This window comes from Barbus barbus, assembly GCF_936440315.1.
Source record: "Barbus barbus genome assembly, chromosome: 13".
NCBI classification, from domain to species: domain Eukaryota; kingdom Metazoa; phylum Chordata; class Actinopteri; order Cypriniformes; family Cyprinidae; genus Barbus; species Barbus barbus.
The window spans coordinates 11,021,576-11,042,137 of NC_136741.1; the positions used below are offsets into that span (position 1 = coordinate 11,021,576).

The 20,562-nt window shown below is 37.5% G+C and overlaps 1 protein-coding gene across 1 annotated transcript in view; it reads right to left on the bottom strand.

The window, feature by feature from the left end:
- Nucleotides 1-3,167: 3,167 nt before the first annotated feature.
- Nucleotides 3,168-20,562, bottom strand: part of LOC306878685 (peroxisomal acyl-coenzyme A oxidase 1-like) — a 62,741-nt gene continuing 45,346 nt past the window's right edge. The window contains exons 10-14 of the mRNA XM_079431169.1: nt 14,107-14,283; nt 13,179-13,284; nt 11,271-11,414; nt 4,292-4,498; nt 3,168-4,181 (exon numbers count right to left, since the gene is read on the bottom strand). Coding sequence (XP_079287295.1) covers nt 4,131-4,181; nt 4,292-4,498; nt 11,271-11,414; nt 13,179-13,284; nt 14,107-14,283 — 685 coding nt within the window. The 3' untranslated portion in view covers nt 3,168-4,130. The remainder of the gene's footprint in view (nt 4,182-4,291; nt 4,499-11,270; nt 11,415-13,178; nt 13,285-14,106; nt 14,284-20,562) is intronic.

Here is a 20,562-nt window from a genome sequence, read left to right on the forward strand (position 1 = left end):
CTGCCATAAAGCCCTGACTGGTGGAGGGCTGCAGTGATGGTTGACTTTCTACAACTTTCTCCCATCTCCCGACTGCATCTCTGGAGGACAGCCACAGTGATCTTTGGGTTCTTCTTTACCTCTCTCACCAAGGCTCTTCTCCCCCGATAGCTCAGTTTGGCCGGACGGCCAGCTCTAAGAAGGGTTCTGGTCGTCCCAAACGTTATCCATTTAAGGATTATGGATGCCACTGTGCTCTTAGGAACCTTAAGTACAGCAGAATTTTTTTTGTAACCTTGGCCAGATCTGTGCCTTGCCACAATTCTGTCTCTGAGCTCTTCAGGCAGTTCCTTTGACCTCATGATTCTCATTTGCTCTGACATGCACCGTGAGCTGTAAGGTCTTATATAGACAGGTGTGTGGCTTTCCTAATCAAGTCCAGTCAGTATAATCAAACACAACTGGACTCAAATGAAGGTGTAGAACCATCTCAAGGATGATCCGAAGAAATGGACAGCACCTGAGTTAAATATATGAGTGTCACAGCAAAGGGTCTGAATACTTAGGACCATGTGATATTTCAGTTTTTCTTTTTTAATAAATCTGCAAAAATGTCAACAATCCTGTGTTTTTCTGTCAATATGGGGTGCTGTGTGTACATTAATGAGGGGAAAAAAAGAACTTAAATGATTTTAGCAAATGGCTGCAATATAACAAAGAGTGAAAAATTTAAGGGGGTCTGAATACTTTCCGTACCCACTGTACAAATAAGAAATGTTGGGGGGGTTATGCATATTTTTAAAGGTACTGAACCACCAGTAGGTGGCGGTAAGTCACTTAATGAGTGAATCAACCGATTCTTTCAAAATGCTGAATCATTCAGTAACAAAACACCGTTGCTTGGACAATGTGCTGATCTTTGTATGTAACTATTTTTGTTGGTGAAATGGAACGAAACAGTCAATATTGTGTCTAAAATGTAAGTAAGGTAATAACTGCTTGACTACTTAAAGGCAAGGTAAGCGATTTCTGGAAGCCAATGTTGATATTTGAAATCACCAAAACAAACAGAAACACCAAAAGACCCGGAAGACCACGGAAAACAACTGTGGTGGATGACCGAAGAATTCTTTCCCTGGTGAAGAAAACACCCTTCACAACAGTTGGCGAGATCAAGAACACTCTCCAGGAGGTAGGTGTATGTGTGTCAAAGTCAACAATCAAGAGAAGACTTCACCAGAGTGAATACAGAGGGTTCACCACAAGATGTAAACCATTGGTGAGCCTCAAAAACAGGAAGGCCAGATTAGAGTTTGCCAAACGACATCTAAAAAAGCCTTCACAGTTCTGGAACAACATCCTATGGACAGATGAGACCAAGATCAACTTGTACCAGAGTGATGGGAAGAGAAGAGTATGGAGAAGGAAAGGAACTGCTCATGATCCTAAGCATACCACCTCATCAGTGAAACATGGTGGTGGTAGTGTCATGGCGTGGGCATGTATGGCTGCCAGTGGAACTGGTTCTCTTGTATTTATTGATGATGTGACTGCTGACAAAAGCAGCAGGATGAATTCTGAAGTGTTTCAGGCAATATTATCTGCTCATATTCAGCCAAATGCTTCAGAACTCACTGGACTGCACTTCACAGTGCAGATGGACAATGACCAAAAGCATACTGCAAAAGCAACCAAAGAGTTTTTGAAGGGAAGGAAGTGGACTGTTATGCAATGGCCAAGTCAATCACCTGACCGGAATCCGATTGAGCATGCATTTCACTTGCTGAAGACAAAACTGAAGGGAAAATAGAAGGAACTGAAGATGGTTGCAGTAGAGGCCTGACAGAGCATCACCAGGGATGAAACCCAGCGTCTGGTGATGTCTATGCGTTTCAGACTTCAGGCTGTAATTGACTGCAAAGGATTTGCAACCAAGTATTAAAAAGTAAAAGTTTGATTTATGATTATTCTGTCCCATTACTTTTGGTCCCTTAACAAGTGGGAGGCACATATGCAAACTGTTGTAATTCCTACACCGTTCACCTGATTTGGGTGTAAATACCCTCAAATTAAAGCTGGCAGTCTGCAGTTAAAGTACATCTTTTTCGTTTCATTTGAAATCCATTGTGGTGGTGTATAGAGCCAAAAATGTTAGAATTGTGTCGATGTCCCAATATTTATGGACCTGACTATGTATGTATATATATATATATATATATATATATATATATATATATATATATATATATTTGTTTTGTATTTTCAGCTAAAACTGCCTGTAATCTGATTCTGCTGTAAATGTTTAAAGCAAATTGCTTTGTCAAACTGGGGGGAATTTTACCCCATCCTTGGCACAAATTAAATTTTTGTTAATCTAATAACATGAAAACTCTGGACATTTTTCATACTTGGTTTATAATTTATGTCATTGTCACTAAAACTAGGATAACTTTTCTGAACACATTTAACTTTTGTTTCACTGAAAAAAAATTACAATCCTTAAGGAGGGGGGGGGCATTTTCCCCCACTCTACCCTATATTAGGCCTACATCACTTGCTTGCCAATAAATCCTCTGCAGTGGATGGGTACCACCCCTGGAAGAATCAGTTCATCTGACCAGATACAAGATTAGTTTGATGTTCAGAGATATCCATCTTGGCATTCATGGTCGGCTGCATATACATCTTCAGTTTCAATCAGGTCCAACCTCTACTGCTTATATTCGGAAGTTCTCAACATTTCTCCATTTCTAAATGCTTATGAATTCCCTAGTTTCAAGATGCTACAGCATATCACTGGATAGCCATATTTTCAGAAAACCCAGAGAAAAATTGCAAAAACACAGACCCCGTTCTCTTCAAAAAGGCAGAGAAAGACAACAAATCTTATTAATCACAACCCCTTAAAGAGTTCACAAAAAAAAAAAGTGTTTTTCAAGTGTTAGCAAGATTGTCATTTTTCTGTGGGTATTTTCTTTTACTCTTTAGACAATGTTTTATTCACAAACTCACAAACTTTATGAATTTACAAGATTAAAGCACATTCTCATGGCACATATCCTAAAATTTCAAGTCAAGCACCAATGTTGTGGCATCGCTGTCGTATGTTTAAATAAGCATTGTGGAAATTTTCTTCTTTATGTGTTTGTTACAATGGTTATAATAATTTAATAAGAGTGCTACAAAGAAGCCTTCTGAGTGAATTTTTTATTAGGTTTTGAAGAGAGGTGAAAATATCATCCTACTACAACACAATTATATCTTATAATTCTTTAAGATACCTTAAATAGTAGAAGATATCTATAAATCTTATAATTATAATTAGAAATGCAAATTGCAATACCAACATTCATAAATGGAAGTAAAAGCAATTTAAACACTACTGTAAATGTTAATTTATTCATTTTTTTAATGTAGCATAAGAGATGAAATAACAACAACAACAGTATGGAAAAAAATTATCAGGACACAAATCAGTATAGCACTATGTAAATGGTGTAAATAATTGCAATGGAACAACACTAATACCGCACATCAATTTTAATTGTCGCTACAAAAGAAAAGAAAAGAAAAGCAAAGCAAAGCAAAGAAAACATTCCTGTCTGAGGGTCTTAAGGCATGATTTTAAGAGACGCTGAAAAGTCAAATGACCCTCAAATCATTCATTATTTAGTAAATAATAATTTCAACCTCAAACGTTATTTAGAGTATGCATTTTGCAATATTCACTTTCTGTATTTCATTTCAAGTTTGTGACCCAGAGAATTGGGAATTGATTTAAATATGGTCCCATAATTTCAGCTTTTTGAATCTGAAACATCATGAGTATGTTTATTGTAACATTACATCCTCTAAAAAAAACTATTAAGCAAAAATTACAAACTACCAGGAATTTATACAATTACGAAAAGTAATTTAAGTGGTTTAACTTGAAATTATAATTAGGTGCACAGAGAAAGCAATCATGACTTGCTGCTCTAAATAATTAGAATTAGGCATAGAACCATATCCTTTAAAAATTTATATAATTTCTTCACTAACAAATTCCTTTTCTATAGTAGATGACCAGAAAACCCAGTGGTGGTGGAGAGGAGAGCTAACGTATTAGTTTTCTTGGACAGACTCTTCCCTTTCCCCAATAAAGGCACTTCTTACAGTTTGGACTGTAGTGGCTTTAGGTACTTGTGGTGGGACTCATGCACCTTAAAAAATAAATAAATGAATGTATGAATGAAGAAGTTCATCTGAAATTATTTAACATGCATCACCATAAATGAATATAATACACACATCAAATGCACTGAATACACACCTCAGTATGGTTCAGAGGCGACCTCTTGGCCCACTTAAACATGTGCTCATAGACGTTGCCATCATATCTTCCCAGAGCAGAATTAAGCATCTCATCACGGTAGTCAAAGGCATCAACCAAAGCCACTGCATTGGGCCTTATCTCTGAGAGAAGACCCTTCAGCCTCTGTGAGATCTGAGCCAGCTGAGGAACAGTTAGCAGACCAGCCTGACAAAGAAAAAAAAATTTATCAGGAATAGTTGTTCATAGAACACATATTCTAAACTTGAAGTCTGTTTATCTAGCATTGCAGAGTGCTGGTATAAAAGATCAGTGGTCTCCATATCTAGTGGCATTCCACAAATCTGTGGGGCACCCCTGTGAACCAGGAGACAGGGCACCACCCATTAACAGGATATTCTCATTCCAGACAGCATTATATCGAGCAAAAATATATGTCTTTAAGTCAAATTTTCATCCATTTTACCAGAACAGAAAGACTGCAAATGCACTGAAAAAAAATTATACTAATTTTTAAGGTAAGTTGTTGCAATCAATTTATTTTAGCTATATTTAAATAAACAAATTTAGTTGACTAACTTTCAGCAAAATTTGTTCATTTAAATGTACCTTAAATGTTTCATGATGTTTAATTTATTTGACAAATAATTTTGTATTGTAGTGTCAGGGGCATCATGCACTCATTTTTGAGGGGCCACGAGTGAAGGGCTATACCACTGTATAACTGATATAGGCTTATGTCCCTACTGAAAAAATAAAATAAAACCATCACAGAAAATTTTAATGGTTTCCACTACAAATAGCATTACAAACATTACAAACCATCAAGTTTTAACCATTAAAAAATGGTTTTCTGTAGTGTGTTTTGGGGCATATTTCATTAGGATTTATTGGTTTTGACAAGCCACCAATAGAAAGCAACAATTGGGGTCCATTACAGTTTCCAGTAAAACCAATACAAGCCCCATTATAACCAGTAAAACTATTACTAATTTTTTATTGGTGTCTATTGTTTTTTTTTTTCAGCAGGGGTTTTATTTATTATTTATTTTTTATTATTATTCTATATATCACCAAAATATATCATGAAATATCTCGATTCTCAAATATGTATAAGTAAATGCATTTTGCACCATTATAGATTGTTAATTGATCTATAATGAGCGATGGGCAAAGTAGCCTAATACTGTAATCTATTAACTCAAAATTCAAGATACAAGATTCAAGATTTTTATGTCACATACACAATTAAACAGGGTATAACCAGCAGTGAAATGTAGGTCAGGTCCGCTCCAAGGACAGTGCAATTATAAAGTATACAAATATTAAGAAAAAGAAAAGTAGAAAAAATAAGAGAATAAAATAAAATAAAATAAAAGATAAAAAAATATAAATATAAATGTGCAGGTCAGTACAGGTCAGTATGTTGTTGACTTAAATAGTAATAAGAGGAATGTGCAAAAAGAATGTGCAAAAAGTTGTCCAGGGTATTTAAATAGATGGTACAGTCTTTGCCTGGCTTTCTTAACCTGTGTTTGGATGTGTGTAATCCAAGTCAGGTTCTCTGAGATGTTTACACCGAGGTACTTGAAGCTACTCACCCTCTCCACAGGGGTCCCACTGATCATAAGAGGAGTGTAGGGCTGCTGCTGTCTCTTCCTAAAGTCCATAATCAGATCTTTAGTTTTGCTCACATTCAGAGAAAGACAGTTGTCCTGGCACCAAGATGTGAGTCTCTCTACCTCATCCAAGTATGCGGTCTCATCGTTGTTGGAGATGAGGCCCAGAACCACAGTATCATCAGCAAATTTGATAATAGATGTGGAGCTGTGAGAGGACACACAGTCATGCGTGTAGAGAGAGTAGAGCAGGGGACTCAGGACACAGCCCTGTGGGGCTCCTACGTTGAGGGTGATGGAGTTTGAGGTGAACTGGCCAACTTTCACCACTTGAGGTCTGCCGGTGAGGAAGTCTTGAATCCAGTCACAGAGCGAGGAGTTTAGGCCGAGGTCTGTGAGTTTAGAAGCCAGCTTGATGGGGACTATAGTGTTGAAAGCTGAGCTATAGTCAATGAATAGCAGCCTTACATAATTCCCATTGTTGCTGTCCAAGTGTGTGAGGGAAGAGTGGAGGACGTGAGAGATGGCATCGTCAGTGGATCTGTTTGGGCGATAGGCAAACTGAAGAGGGTCCAAAGTATCAGGGATGGAGGAGCAAATGTGGCTCTTTACAAGTCTCTCAAAAACCTTCATGACTATAGATGTGAGGGCAACTGGGCGATAGTCATTCAGGCAAGAGGGTTTATTGTTCTTTGGCACAGGGATAATGACAGATTTTTTAAATGCGGTGGGAACCACGGAGGTAGCAAGGGACTCATTAAAGATGGAAGTGAACAAACCAGCAAGCTGATCGGCGCAGGACCTCAGAACACGGCTGGTTATCCCATCAGGTCCGGCAGCTTTCCTGACGTTCACTTTCTTTAGCGCCCTCCGAACCTCATCCTCTGACACGGTGATTACAGGATCATCGCTGCTCTGCCTGCTGCTTCCTGACGCGCTGGTCGGCAGAGACGCGCCACCGCTGTTGCAATCGAAGCGGCCGTAGAAGGTGTTTAACTCGTCGGCCAGCAACGGATCTGCTCTCACCTCCGCGGAGGATTTGTTTCCAAAGGCACAGATGGTCCTCAGTCCCTGCCACATCCGTCGAGAGTCATTGAGCTGGAAATGAGACTCAATTCTCTCTCTGTATCTGTGTTTAGCGGCTCTTACTGCGCGTCGGAGAGCATAGCACGATGCTTTGTACTCGCTCATATTCCCGGTCAGAAGAGCCTCATTGTAAGCGGCAGTGCGTGTGTTAACCGCAGCACGGATTGTTCTGTCCACCCACGGTTTCTGGTTGGAGAATGTCCTTATCGTTATTGTTTCTGTAGCTTGCTCGGTTAGCGTGTTTACAAAGCTTAATGCTACATCCGTGAACTCGCTGACGTCAGAAGAACTCGCCCGGAACATGTCCCAGTTGACATCATCAAGAGCCACCTGCAGCATAGCCTCTGAGTGGGAGGACCAGCGCGTCACTACTCTCTGAACCGGAGGTTCCTGAACGAGCCTTTGTTTGTATCCCGGTGTTAGAAAAATGGCAGCATGGTCCGATTTGCCAAAAGCCGGTAGTGAGCGGGCTTTGTAGGCATTCTTGAACTGAGTGTAGCAATGATCCAGTGTGTTTGGTCCTCTAGTTGGACAGGATACATGTTGATGAAAGTTCGGCATGACCTGCTTGAGGTTGGCTTTGTTAAAGTCCCCCGCGATGATGAAGGCAGCGTCAGGATGTTTGTTGATGTAGCCGCTGAGCACATCGTGAAGTTTAGACAAAGCCAAGCCGGTGTCCGCCTGTGGGGGAATGTACACAGCAGTAACAATGATCGATGAAAACTCCCGGGGCAGATGAAATGGGCGGCAAGTAATGGAGAGATGTTCCAGATGAGGCGAGCAGGAACGCGACAGAATGGAGATATTCCTGGGATCACACCATTTCTTGTTAATCATGAAACACACTCCTCCACCCCTGGATTTACCGGCCTCTGCTGTTCTGTCCATGCGAAAAACAGAGAAGTTCTCACTGGGCATTACAGCAGTGTCCGGGACCATGGACGAAAGCCACGTTTCGGACAAACAAAGGATGTTGCAGTCCCTTATGTCCCGTTGGAAACTAATCCTGGCTCTAAGATCGTCCATCTTATTCGCCAAGGATTGGACATTTGCGAGTAGAATGCTCGGGAGAGGAGGACAGTGAGCCCTCTTCCTGAGTCTCTCTCGAATCCCAGCGCGTTTCCCGCGGTGTTTCTTGATCCGTCGACTCGGGGGGGATATTGTTCGTCTCCGCGTTCCGAAGAATCTCCAGAGATCATAAAGTGTCCTGAAACAGGTTGGTGTAGCGGTTTCCAATGCCCAAAAGTGTTTCTATGTTGTAGGTGATCAGTGCCGACGTGAAATGTGTAAAAAGAGAAAGTAAAAAAGTAAAAAAGTAAGTTAAAGCAAAATCTCAGCGGAGCGGCCTGAACGGTGTCTGAACACAGTGGTGCCATTTTTTTTTTTTTTTTAACTACGCATTAACTACGCATAAAAGCCCGTCTTTTTACTTACAAGTACCAGATATGGGTGTCATACCATAAAATACTCTTAATACGACTGACTTTGTATTTAATAAAAACATTGTAAGCTACTACTTATCCTATAACACTTTCATTTTACAAAAAGAGAGCAAAGAACGTTTACATTATCAAAGAACAATTTCACTTCAGTCCAGCGAGTTCAAGCACTCTCAAAACCTGCTATAATAATCTCTAAAGCTGTTTACACTGTGAAATTAATATCTTATTTACATTCATACATCTTCACTTTGTTATTTCTGATGAGAGAATTAGTCAGAGAATTCAAACAGCCAGCGCACGCAGTGACGAAACAGCGTGTTTCAGTGTTGACTCATCTGAACGCCTCTGATTGGTCCTTGCATTCATAAGCTCAACAGAATCGTATGTGATTGGTTATAATGTGCAGTGCTTTAAAAACGTCTGTGTCTCTGGATCCGTGCCAGCCATGAACGCAGATTTGAATTTAGCAGCTGGTGAAGTCTTTCTTATATATATATATATATATATATATATATATATATATATACACTGTATATATACATATAGTTTACTGGACAAACTGCGCATTTCACACAAAATTGTTTGCTGTGATATGATTCTAAATTTAGGGGGCCAAACTTGTTGACGGGGGCACTGGCCCCCTCCTAGAATCGCCCCTGTGTATAATATCATTTAACTAAATTATACACATGTAAATCACATTTCTTATTAATATACATTTATTAATGATAAAGATTAAAAATAAAAATGCACATTACAAATAGGCCTACGTCGTTGTAGCCTAAATGAGAAACTGTGATGAGTCGTGCAGCAGTAATAACGTAAGATAACAGATACAATTTCAAGCAAAATTATCATATTTATTCAAGCATTTAAAATTTAATTTAATATAAGTTAATTAAATGTCAGTAATGAACTGCACAAATTATAGCGATCACGAAGAAGGTCCTCTGTCCCCATAGATATATATACTGACTAGATGTCGCCTTGGGCCTCTAAGCATACGTCAACATCGCCGCCATCTTGGGTCGGGGATCTGAAGGAATCGCCAAAGTTTCCCGGCATTTAGATCAACTCTGAAGATGCCGGACTTTTGTGCTGTAGTAGATATTTTCATGAACTGGATGTTTTCAAAGAATGGTTAACCTGTTATATACTGTAGCCTAATCATTTAATAAGCTGTTGTAAATACTGGAAGATGTTTTCACACTACGTACGCACGTTATGTTTGTTTTTGTGTTATATAACCATTTTACGCTGAGTCATTGTATTGCAGGCTTGCTGATGTACAAAATAAACCAGTACAATTCAAATGTTTTAATTAACATGTATTTTTAAGTATGGATATCACACCATTGTAGCCATTTTGTGTGCAGTAGACTAGGCTAAGGTAAGTAACAATAGTTAATTTTAAGTTCACTGAAGTGGAAGAATAATAAACTTACACCTAGTTTTGAAGTAGATTAATATCAAAAGCTTCAATTTTCTCTGGACTCGATCATAAATACATGTCTGTCAGTTGGAACAAACCAAAAAACTAAGAAAAATAATTTGAGATTTGGACGATTTATGATGATTTAATTTCTGCCTAGATGCAGATGTTAGGTTCCCCATCCTAACATTCTGAGGTCTGTTGGTCAGGAAGTCCATAATTGTATTTTTTCCCGCTTTGTTTGTTTAACTCGTGCCTTTATTAATTTAAATTTTGCTCTATTATTTATATTTTATATATACTTTATATTATTCATGTTTTTTTCATATCACTATCAGCATCCTTGTAATTGTTTTGTGCATTGTAGAACAAATTAATTAGTTATGTAGGTGTGTCTAAGTATTGTATTGTATATGATATATCACATATTTATGATAGAACATAGATTAATTAATTATTTTACTTATATCATATAAGTAAAATAATTAATTAATCTATGTTCTATCATAAATATATGTCTGACATTTATAATAAACCAAACGGCTTGAAAATCGGTTGAAAATTAAGCAAATTAAGGTGATTTTAATCGTTGATAGTTCTCTGCCAATGTTAACTAATGCAGAGTAGACGCGGCTTCCCCCGACCCAAGATGGCGGCCGCGCTGACACATCGTTCCTATGGACAGCAGCGTCAGAGGCGACATCTAGTCAGTATATATATCTATGCTCTGTCCCAAACACGCGTTATACAACTCCCCATCAGTAGTTCTATACTGCCACCTGTTGGCGCAGTTGTGTAACTTGGAGAACAACCTTTGTTGTGTCGAGATCAAGAGAAAAACAAGTTGTGTAACGAGAAAATAACTTTTGTTATGTCGAGATCACGAGAAAAATAATAACGAGAAAACAACTTTTATGTCATGTCGAGATCACAAGAAAATTAAGTTGTGATGACAAGAAAACAACTTTTGTTATGTCGTGATCATAAAAAAACAACTCGTTATGTCGAGATCACGAGAAGGAAAAAAATTATGCATGGCTGCTTAGAACTTCCATAAACTTTTTTTTAAGTTTTTATTGATAAAATTCAATGAAAGTTGAAAAACAATTAAGTTATCTGCATGTCTCATCCAGAAGGAAAACAATCTTTTGGGAGTTTTGAGAACCAGAACCAAGCTAACCAAGCAAGCTGAACTATTACAGTGAGAGTTTCTTGTCTATTAATAAGCCTGGAGGTGAGGAACAATACAAAAATTGTCAAATTAATTTAGTATTACCTGATCTAATCCACAAATATCTCAATTACAATTAAGTAAGTTGCCTGGCCACCCCAATGAAAATATCCTGGCTCCGCCATTGTGGGATGAGCAAATGTTAAAAACTAAATGCGTGTGGTATAACCTGTAAAAAGTCTCCAGAGTTCTGTGCTACTCCATGAAGGGCATAAAGCAGAGCCAAAGTGCTGAGCACGGAGTGGACAGCCGTATCCCCAATCTCACTCAGTTTAGCAGCAAATAGCTTCACCACTACATAATGACAATGGGCCTGCAGAGAGACAATGAAGAGGAACATTAGTCAAAACACAGCTCCAAAACAATTTCTGCAGTGCTGAATTTGTACAAATCATCAGTAATTAAATTATTTAATGAGTTTTGTATACTGAAACAATTAAACTATGTTCACACTGTCAAGCCAATTATTTGTGTATCCGATTGGAATCTGATCTAAATGATTGACTGTCCGCACTGTGTATCGTAACTGTTCAGATCCGATTTGTATCCCTGCGGTTTCGTTTTATGGAATATCCGCATTAGTTTCTATAGCAACAATGTTGTGTTGGTATGCCTATGCCAAAAAAACAACAACAGCAAGGGTTTGCAAGAGTTTGTCTTACATCATGACATGTTGATGTTGCACTGGATTATTATGTTTTATGTGTCAGCGGCAGAAATGTAGGAAGCTGGAGTGCACAGCTTTATTTTCTGCTGCCGTCTCTGCTGGTCTCAGAACTCAAAGAGGTGTGTAGACCAGTAGTCTATTGTCATTTTCCGTTCGATTCACACTTAGCAACAACACAACCTTGTTTCTATAAAGACATTCAGAATGTTTTCTACAAACAATGTATTTATGTGGCGTGATAAAGTGACAGAAATGGATTTCCAGAAATGTGATTTGTAAACGTGTAAAAATCATATTTCATATACTTTTTTGCCAAATATTGCTAAATATGATCAGATTCCAATATGAACAAAAATCTGATTTTGAGTAACAGTCTAAACTAGGCTGTAATTAACATGTACGGTTTAAAAAAAAATAAAACTTCATTATCACAGGGATGTCCAATCTTGTGAAAATTGAGCTAAAAAAATATAATAGTGTCTGAAATTTGTGGTTGGAGGTCTGTGTGTAAATTTATGTTTTTAAACAGCCTTTTCAACTTTTGATTTAATTTCTAATAAGAAATTAGTATTGTAGTATTAAAACATTTGCTTAGTTATCACCAAAGCTTTTTTTCTATTTTGTTATAGATCATCAGACTGTTATGCTGCCTCAGAAGTTTGTCCGAAATCAGTCTCTGGACATACTTGCAAACTAGAACGCTGCCTATGCAGCCTGATTGGGCAGGTAGGCAACAAGTCAGCTGTAGTCTTGCATAGCCAGACCTTCAGACTGACGGCTGAAGGTCTGGAATGTACGGTAGCTTTCATTGGCCAAGGCCCGTCCATGAGGCCATTTGACTGACATGTCAAACAACCAATCACAGTTCGTTTCGTTCAGCATCACGTTTCGGGGCGTGGAAATGTCACCACAATAACAGACTGTTGTGTGAAAGTCTCGGATGTATTTTAAAGATTCTATGCCACAAACTTGAAATATTTCACATACTTTTGAAAATCCAGTGTTTATTTGATCCTAATAAGCGTTTGTCGTCACAGTTGTAAACATGACGGATTTTTTTCTTTCGTGAGGGGGTTTGGTGCCACAGAATCTTTGTTTCCAGGCGGAACGTTAAAGAACGCGACACACACGTCTCCTGGAAATCCTGTATAATTCAACCAATCCGACAACGACTTCGACACTCCTGAAGTGTTTCCAGATAAGAGTGCCATATGCATCAGACGTTTAGCCAACGTTCCGTGGCGAGGCAAGTCAGCTGCCCAAGTTTCTGGACATAACCCATGTCCTGAAGACCCTGATTACCTTATTTTAGGTTTGTTTAATTGGGGTTGGCGATAAACCATTCAGGACCAGGATTGGACACCCCTGTATTAGCATTATAGCTCAAAGGTTCATTTTAAGAAGCCTTACATCAGATGCTCGGACTAGATCAATGGAACTGTTGTTCCAGGCGTCCTCATTACTCTTGCTGTGCTGTAGCTCCACCTGGAGGTTCTTCACTGCCATTTCAACTAACCTGTGAGCATTTTTAAAAAAACATTCTTAAAGGCTGGAATATACTACACAACTTTTAAAATCTGAACAGATTTTTAAAACATTAGGCATCATACACTTACCGACTTTGTAAATAGTGACAAAGGAAAATGGCATCATACGCTACGTGACTGAAGATCATACACTACCAGACTTTAAAGTTGTTCCGATCACAATGAACTCATGCAGAAACGTGCGCCCTGTTGCTAGGAGACGCATGACAAATGAAAACATATGCGTTCTACATTTACATTTACATTTAGTCATTTGGCAGACGCTTTTATCCAAAGCGACTTACAATTGGGGAATACAAAAAGCGATTAATCTTGAAGAGGCAATCAGACAGAGGAAGTGCTCGTAACACCAAGTCTCAGTCATTGTTCAAATAAGTACAAGCTAGTAAGTGGAAAGAAAGATAGAGGGAAAGGTTTTTTTTTTTTTTTTTTGACGATTCTAAAATCGTCTGAAAATATCAAACATGTTTGATATTCTCTGACTGCATAGAATGAAAGTCTGAAGCTAAAAAATCGGAGTCTGTGACCATGATACACTATGCGATTTTCTGTGGAATCTGTCAGCTGTAATCTGCAGACAGGCTCTGACTTTCCTCAACTAGCGTCAACTTGTTTAGACAGTAAAATCGGGGGGAAATCGGGGGAAAAATCATGTAGTGTATTCCAGACTTAAGTCTCTGCAAAAATTATATGTGCTAAGTGTGCTCAAGGTTTTAACAACATTTATCAGTGGAACACTTTACAACCTGTATTGACCCCCCCAAAAAAAAAAAATTCTGGATCCAACTTACTTCGCAGCTCTGAATTTGTATGTCTCCACAAGGCTGGCCAGGTCATTAATATTGACAACAGTGGGCCGGGAGGACACAGAATGGGGCTGTATCCTGGTCTGAGGTTCGTTCAGGTAAGAAACAATGCCAGTTAACTGCTGACCTGCCCTTGCTTGTTTGTAGCTCTTCACCAAATACCTATTCAGTAGAACACATTAGGTAATAAAAAGTAGTACAAATCAATTAGTTCATTAAGATATATGGAACTTTTCTTGAGAATTGTGGTTACCTTTACCAGATGGTAATTTTCTGCTGGTCAAAGGTTCTAAAGCTAGTTATCACAGCTAAATTACTTGTTTTCTAAAAAACGTTCTTTGGTAACCTAAACTCATTTCTTTAACCTGTGGCAGTTTACTGCTCACCTTTTAGGTAACGTTTTTGGGTTATTCACTAAACTTGGAAAAGAAAATGAAAACTGCTTAATTTGTAAACTTAAACAAAATTAAGGCATTATAGAACTTTTGACCAGCAGTGGAATTCACTTAGGACTAAGGAGTTCTGTTGTTGGATGAACAAATGGGGCGGGGAGGGGAGGGGCGGGGAGGGGAGGGGGGGGGGGGGGGGGGGGCAAAGGGGGACAAATCACTAGGTTATACGTCGCATATTATTACATTCAGAAACGAATCTCTCATTCTGCACAAATCTAAATATTTCCATATTTGCGACATCTGGAAGCTAAAATATTTGTTATTATGTATAGACTTTGCACTTCACTAGCATTATCGACATAAAACATCATCCTTCACATAGGATGTAACAGCACAGTGAGGTCACGCTGAACAGCACAGATTGTACTATGGACTTTTTTGAGCAGTGTAACATTATGAGCATCTTTAACCTCCTATGTTGAGGGAACAACATACATTTCTCATGGCCATGAATTCTTATGTTAGGGATACTTTTTTTACATACTTTTTCTCGTGGCCACGAGTTTCCTGAGTAAACAAACCTGCATGACCATAGCAATCTGGGATTATCAGAGATGGATTTATTAATATTTTATTTTGAATTAAGAAATTATGGTAACACTTTAGAATAGGGAACACTTCTTCACTATTAACTACGACTTTTCCCTCAATAAATTCCTAATTTGCTGCTTATAAATAGTTAGCAAGGTAGTTGTTAAGTTTAGGTATTGGGTAGGATTAGGGATGTAGAAAAAGGTCATGTAGATCCCACGAGACTTGCTTGACAAGACCGTCTTCCATTAGACCTACCCTGAGTGAACTGAGAGCTGTCCGCCTCCGATGCAGGGGAAGACAAGATGTCTCAGATTAAGCGATATAAGTATTTTGTTGTTGGATGTTGTAGTGAATAAAGCAGTCATCATTTACACCCAACATATGAGCCGCTGAAGACGCAGAAGATTAACGTTACTTTTGCTTAAATGCGTCTATGTTCGCTTTATCTACAGAAGAAGTGAGTATAAGGGTTTTTATGAATCTTTGCAAATCGTCTTTCCTAATAATGTGCTAGTTAGCCAGTTTCACGGCTGAAGTTTAGTATGCGCTATAGATATATATACCTAGATCCCTCATTATCGACTGTTTCTATGGGCTGTGATACGTTTTGGAACGGTCTGCGAATCTTTGAGTGAATTGACTGTGTGTGTCTACAACAGCAAGTTATACGCTTGTGTATCTTTGAATATTCATTGATTATTATGGTGAATGCGAGATGGCTGAAGCGTCAACGTATCTGGAGTGGTCGAATAGGGAATCTACACATATCTATGGTCTGCTCGTCACTCCACGGAAGAGAGGGGTGGAGTTAGCAGAGCTCACTAGGATTTAAAGAAACATGGACTAGATCAGCATGCTGATACAGAGCTGATTTTGACTGGAAAAAGAAGATGTTTTTTTACACTACCATTGAGAAATTTTAACCACAGTATGTTACAGACCTTTCATTAAGACCCTAAAGAATCATATCAACTTGTGTAAAATGGGCATCCGATGACCCCTTTAAGAGACCCTAAAATAAAGTTACCAAAATAAAAGTTAAAGTTACCGAAATTATTACATTAATAATTATAGAAATTATTACATTATTAAATTATTTAATTAACCATAGTCCTAGGCTACCGGAATGTATTGCGTGCTATGTAGTTGGCATTCGAATTAAGTTTATTATGAATAAATGTTACATAAAGTACATAAAATCAAATAGGCCTACAAGAAAAATTGTATCCATCCCAGTCTTGTTAGTCCATTAACTGATTGTCTTTTTCGGTAATATTTTGTATTTTACTATTATAATTATTATTATGGGTTATATTTTTATATATTCGTTGTTATAAATTTGATTTCCCCCCCTTCATTTCGATCTCTTTTCTTAACGTTCTGAATGGTTTTGTAGATAATAGCCTACTGTAAATGCTCAACATGGCAATAAAGCTTTGATTATGCTACATAACTGTAATTTTTACTGGAAGTGCAGTTTATAGGTTTAATTTAACATTTTATTTTATTTTGGCTAATTTATAGACTATAATTATAAATACTACAGCGTTTTGTTGAGGAATTAATCATTCGTATAGTTTAACTTAATGAAAATACAACACGCTCATTTATCATCACACACGGGTGTAAATACAATCATAAAGTCAAAACTTTGACATAATTGTCAGGCAATTGTAGTATGTGCAAAATATTTGGTAGCATATTAATAATAGTAGCATAATTATACAGAACATTAATTAGGTGACGCGATACACGAATTGAAATAAGCATATACAACAATAAATATAAAAATATAGCCCTAACCAGTTAATATAATATTAACAATAATAAATATAGCTGCAAGCAGCGACATTCAAGCGGGGTTCAAGCATTTTAAGCCCTAAGGTGGTATGCTTTTAGGATCTAGGCCAACCTGAATGTATAGCTGACTGTGAAACACATCGAAAATGGACAATAGGCACACACACACACACACACACACACATATATATATATATAGAAATGAAATGGTTAAACTATCATATTAATAATCATTAAGCTTGCTTACATAGACTCACACACACACACACACAAACACACTCATACACGGACATACATGCACATATATTTTGTTGCAGATATAGATATTTGAAATAAATGACAGGTGACAATACTTTTTGCAAGTCTTCTCTTTTTAAGAGTTTATATAGTAATGTTCAGGTTTCTCTGTGATCATAATATGGCAAAACTGTAAAAACTGACATATCTGTATGAACAAAATGGTAAACTTGAATTAAATGTGATTTTAAATGTCATAACAGTGATTTTATAAAATCTCCTTAAGAAAAGCTATGAACAGTACTGTTTTAGTGTTTCATACGCCCATTAGTGGTCTTGCACTGCCATCTAGTGGTTATAAATAGCAATTTCTCATACAACACTATGTTTTTGACATTTATAACTATTATTTTTTTATAAATAAAATTTTTAATTTTTTTTCCCCAATCTCTATTAAATTTTGCATGCTTGTTTGTTGTTTATGCATCATGGGCTTTCTTTTAGTATTAATAGGCCTTTGGGTACACTATGTAAATAGCATATTATAAAATGACCGGTTTATAGTTGTGCAAATGCAAATGTTCAACATTGTTTTGATCATTATTGACCTAGAGAGTCTAGAGAACAGTACTGCACTGATTTGATTGATTTTGAGTTAAAAACTGAAGGCTAGTTGACAAAAGCATGTTTTTTTAAATAATCTCAAATACTTAAAGAACAGTTTGATTAACAGCAGTGATTGTAGAGGCTATACAAGATCTATTGTATGATATGAAGATCTATTGTATGATATGAAGATACAGTGTATTTGTGAATATATGAGCAATTGTTTTAGCAATTTGAGGCCATTTACCATACGTTTTTGAAACCTTTTTAGCTGTTATGGCGCCACTTATGGTCTGATCTCTATGAAATTGTGCATGCTTGTTAAGAGTCGTCTGTCACGTTTTCACTAAGTTTTCGTTTAGTTTTTATAAGCTTTTGGGTATATGTGGGTATACCTTTTCTAGCTAACCAAAGGACAAAATTCAACATGTTTTTGTTAATTATTGATCTAGAGAGTCCAGAGAATTGCACTGCAGTGGTTTGATCGAGATTGAGCGAAAAACCTAGGACTAGTTTGCAAAAGTAGGTTTTTAACATAATAGAGAATATTTAATGAACGATTTGATTGACGGCAAAAATTCCTAGGATAAAGTTGCTCATTATGAGGAGATCTATCAAATGATATGCATATTGTGTGGATTTGTGAAACGCCATGTGATTACAGAGCCAAAAATCTAGCGTTAGCGCCAACTAGTGGCCGATTTCTTTCAAAATTCTTACAGATGAGTCGAACATGCCCATCCTTATGTTCCGATCGACCACCATTAACCTTGTCAAATAGGTGCTTAATGTTCTTTTGAGATATGCGAATGTCCTCATAGTCACTTGTGCCACATCGGATAAAGACACTGCATACCAATTTTCAAGTCGATCGGACCAACGTTTACCCAGTTATAGTTTTTTCATTCTTCTAGCGCCACCAAGTGGCAGACCTCCGGATTTTTTTTTTATTTGACCAAAGATTGAGCTCATACATATGTGTACGGAGTTTGGTGAAGATTACGTTCACAAGTTATAGCCTTTTTCGTAAAATTGGCCTATGACTTTTAAACGTTTTGAGGTCCCATGGCGAAAGGTCGAAAAGGCAATTTTTTTTTTAGAACTATTGATGATTACTGTCCAGAGAACCTTTCTGAAGTGGTTTGGTTCTGATTGGGCAAAAAACCTAGGACTAGTTCGCAAAAGTAGGTTTTGAACATAATTGAGAATATTTAAATAACACTTTAATTGATGGCATTGATCCTAGAGACGAAGTTGTTCAGAATGCGTAGTTCTATCATGAGATATGAATAACTAGTGTATGTGGGAATATATATATATATATATATATATATATATATATATATATTTTTTTTTTTTACAGTTTACGTTCATGTACAATTGAAATATTGTGTTTTTGAAGGCTTTTTTTACTGTTATAGCGCCAGCTATGGTCCGATCTCCATGAAACTTTTCATGCTTGGTAACAGTCATCTGACACATAATTTCACCAACTTTCGTAAAGTTTCAAGTTTTTGTTTAGGTTTTATAGGCTTTTGGGTATGTGTGACCACGCCCCTTTTTTAAATGAGCCAATTATAACTAACGAAAGGACAAAATTCAAAATTTTTTCGATAACTATTGATCTAGAGAGTCCAGAGATTATTACTGCAGTGGTTTGATTGAGATTGAGCGAAAAATCAGAGACTAGTTCGCAAAAGTAGGTTTTTAACATGTTTTTAAATAATTAATGAACGATTTGATTGACAGCAATGGTTCTTGAGGCAAAGTTGCTCATCATGAGGAGATCTATCAAATGATTTGCATATTGTGTGGATATGTAAAACACAACGTGATTACATAGCCAAAAAATGACGTAAGCGCCATCTAGTGGGCGATTTCTTTCAAAATTCTTAGAGACCTTTAGGGCCATGAGTTGAACATACATACCAAGGTCCGATCGACCTCCGTTAACCTCATTTAATAGGTGCTTAAACTTCTTTGGGCAATGGCGGTCATGTTTTTTGAGATTCGCCATGTTTTTTGAGATCCTCATAGACACCTGTGTCCCTTTGGACAAAGACACTGCATACCAATTTTCAAGTCGATCGGACCAACGGTCGCGTAGTTATAGCTGTTTTTAGGTTTATTCCCTCTTATAGTGCTACCAAGTGGCAGAGCTGCGCATTTTTTTTATTTGACCAAAGATTGAGCTCATACATATGTTTTCCAAGTTAGGTGAAGATATCTCATTCCATTCAGGAGTTATAGCCATTTTAGTAAAACTGGCCCCGCCCCTGATGGACGTTTTGGCGAAGGAGAGTTGAAATTTCAACTTTTTCAGAGAAAACTTGTCCAGAGAACATTTCTGTACTGGTTTGGTTCTGATCGGGCTAAAAACCTAGGACTAGTTTGCAAAAGTTGGTTTTGGACAAATTTCAAAATGGCGGAAAATCAGCGTTCAGCGCCGAAACAAACATTTATTGCGCATGTGAAAGATGATATTTTACATGGATATTGGAACTCAAGTGAAGTACAAAGCCTTGTTTACATCATAGATAATATTTTAGCAACCAAATGTTACATGGCAAAAATGGAAACATTTGGATGTCGAATGAGAGAGGGACGAGGCTTCTAAACCGGCGTGTTTTTAGGGGCGTAATATTCAAATTGATTGTTTTCAGATTGTTTTCAGCCACCCCATTTATCAATGTGCGATCTTTCGTACGATGGGATTGGCGGCATACGAATGTTTCATAAATCACACGTGAGCGCTGTCGTAAGTTGATTTGTGCGCTCGGATCTGCGCTTGTTTCTACGTTAGATTGATAAA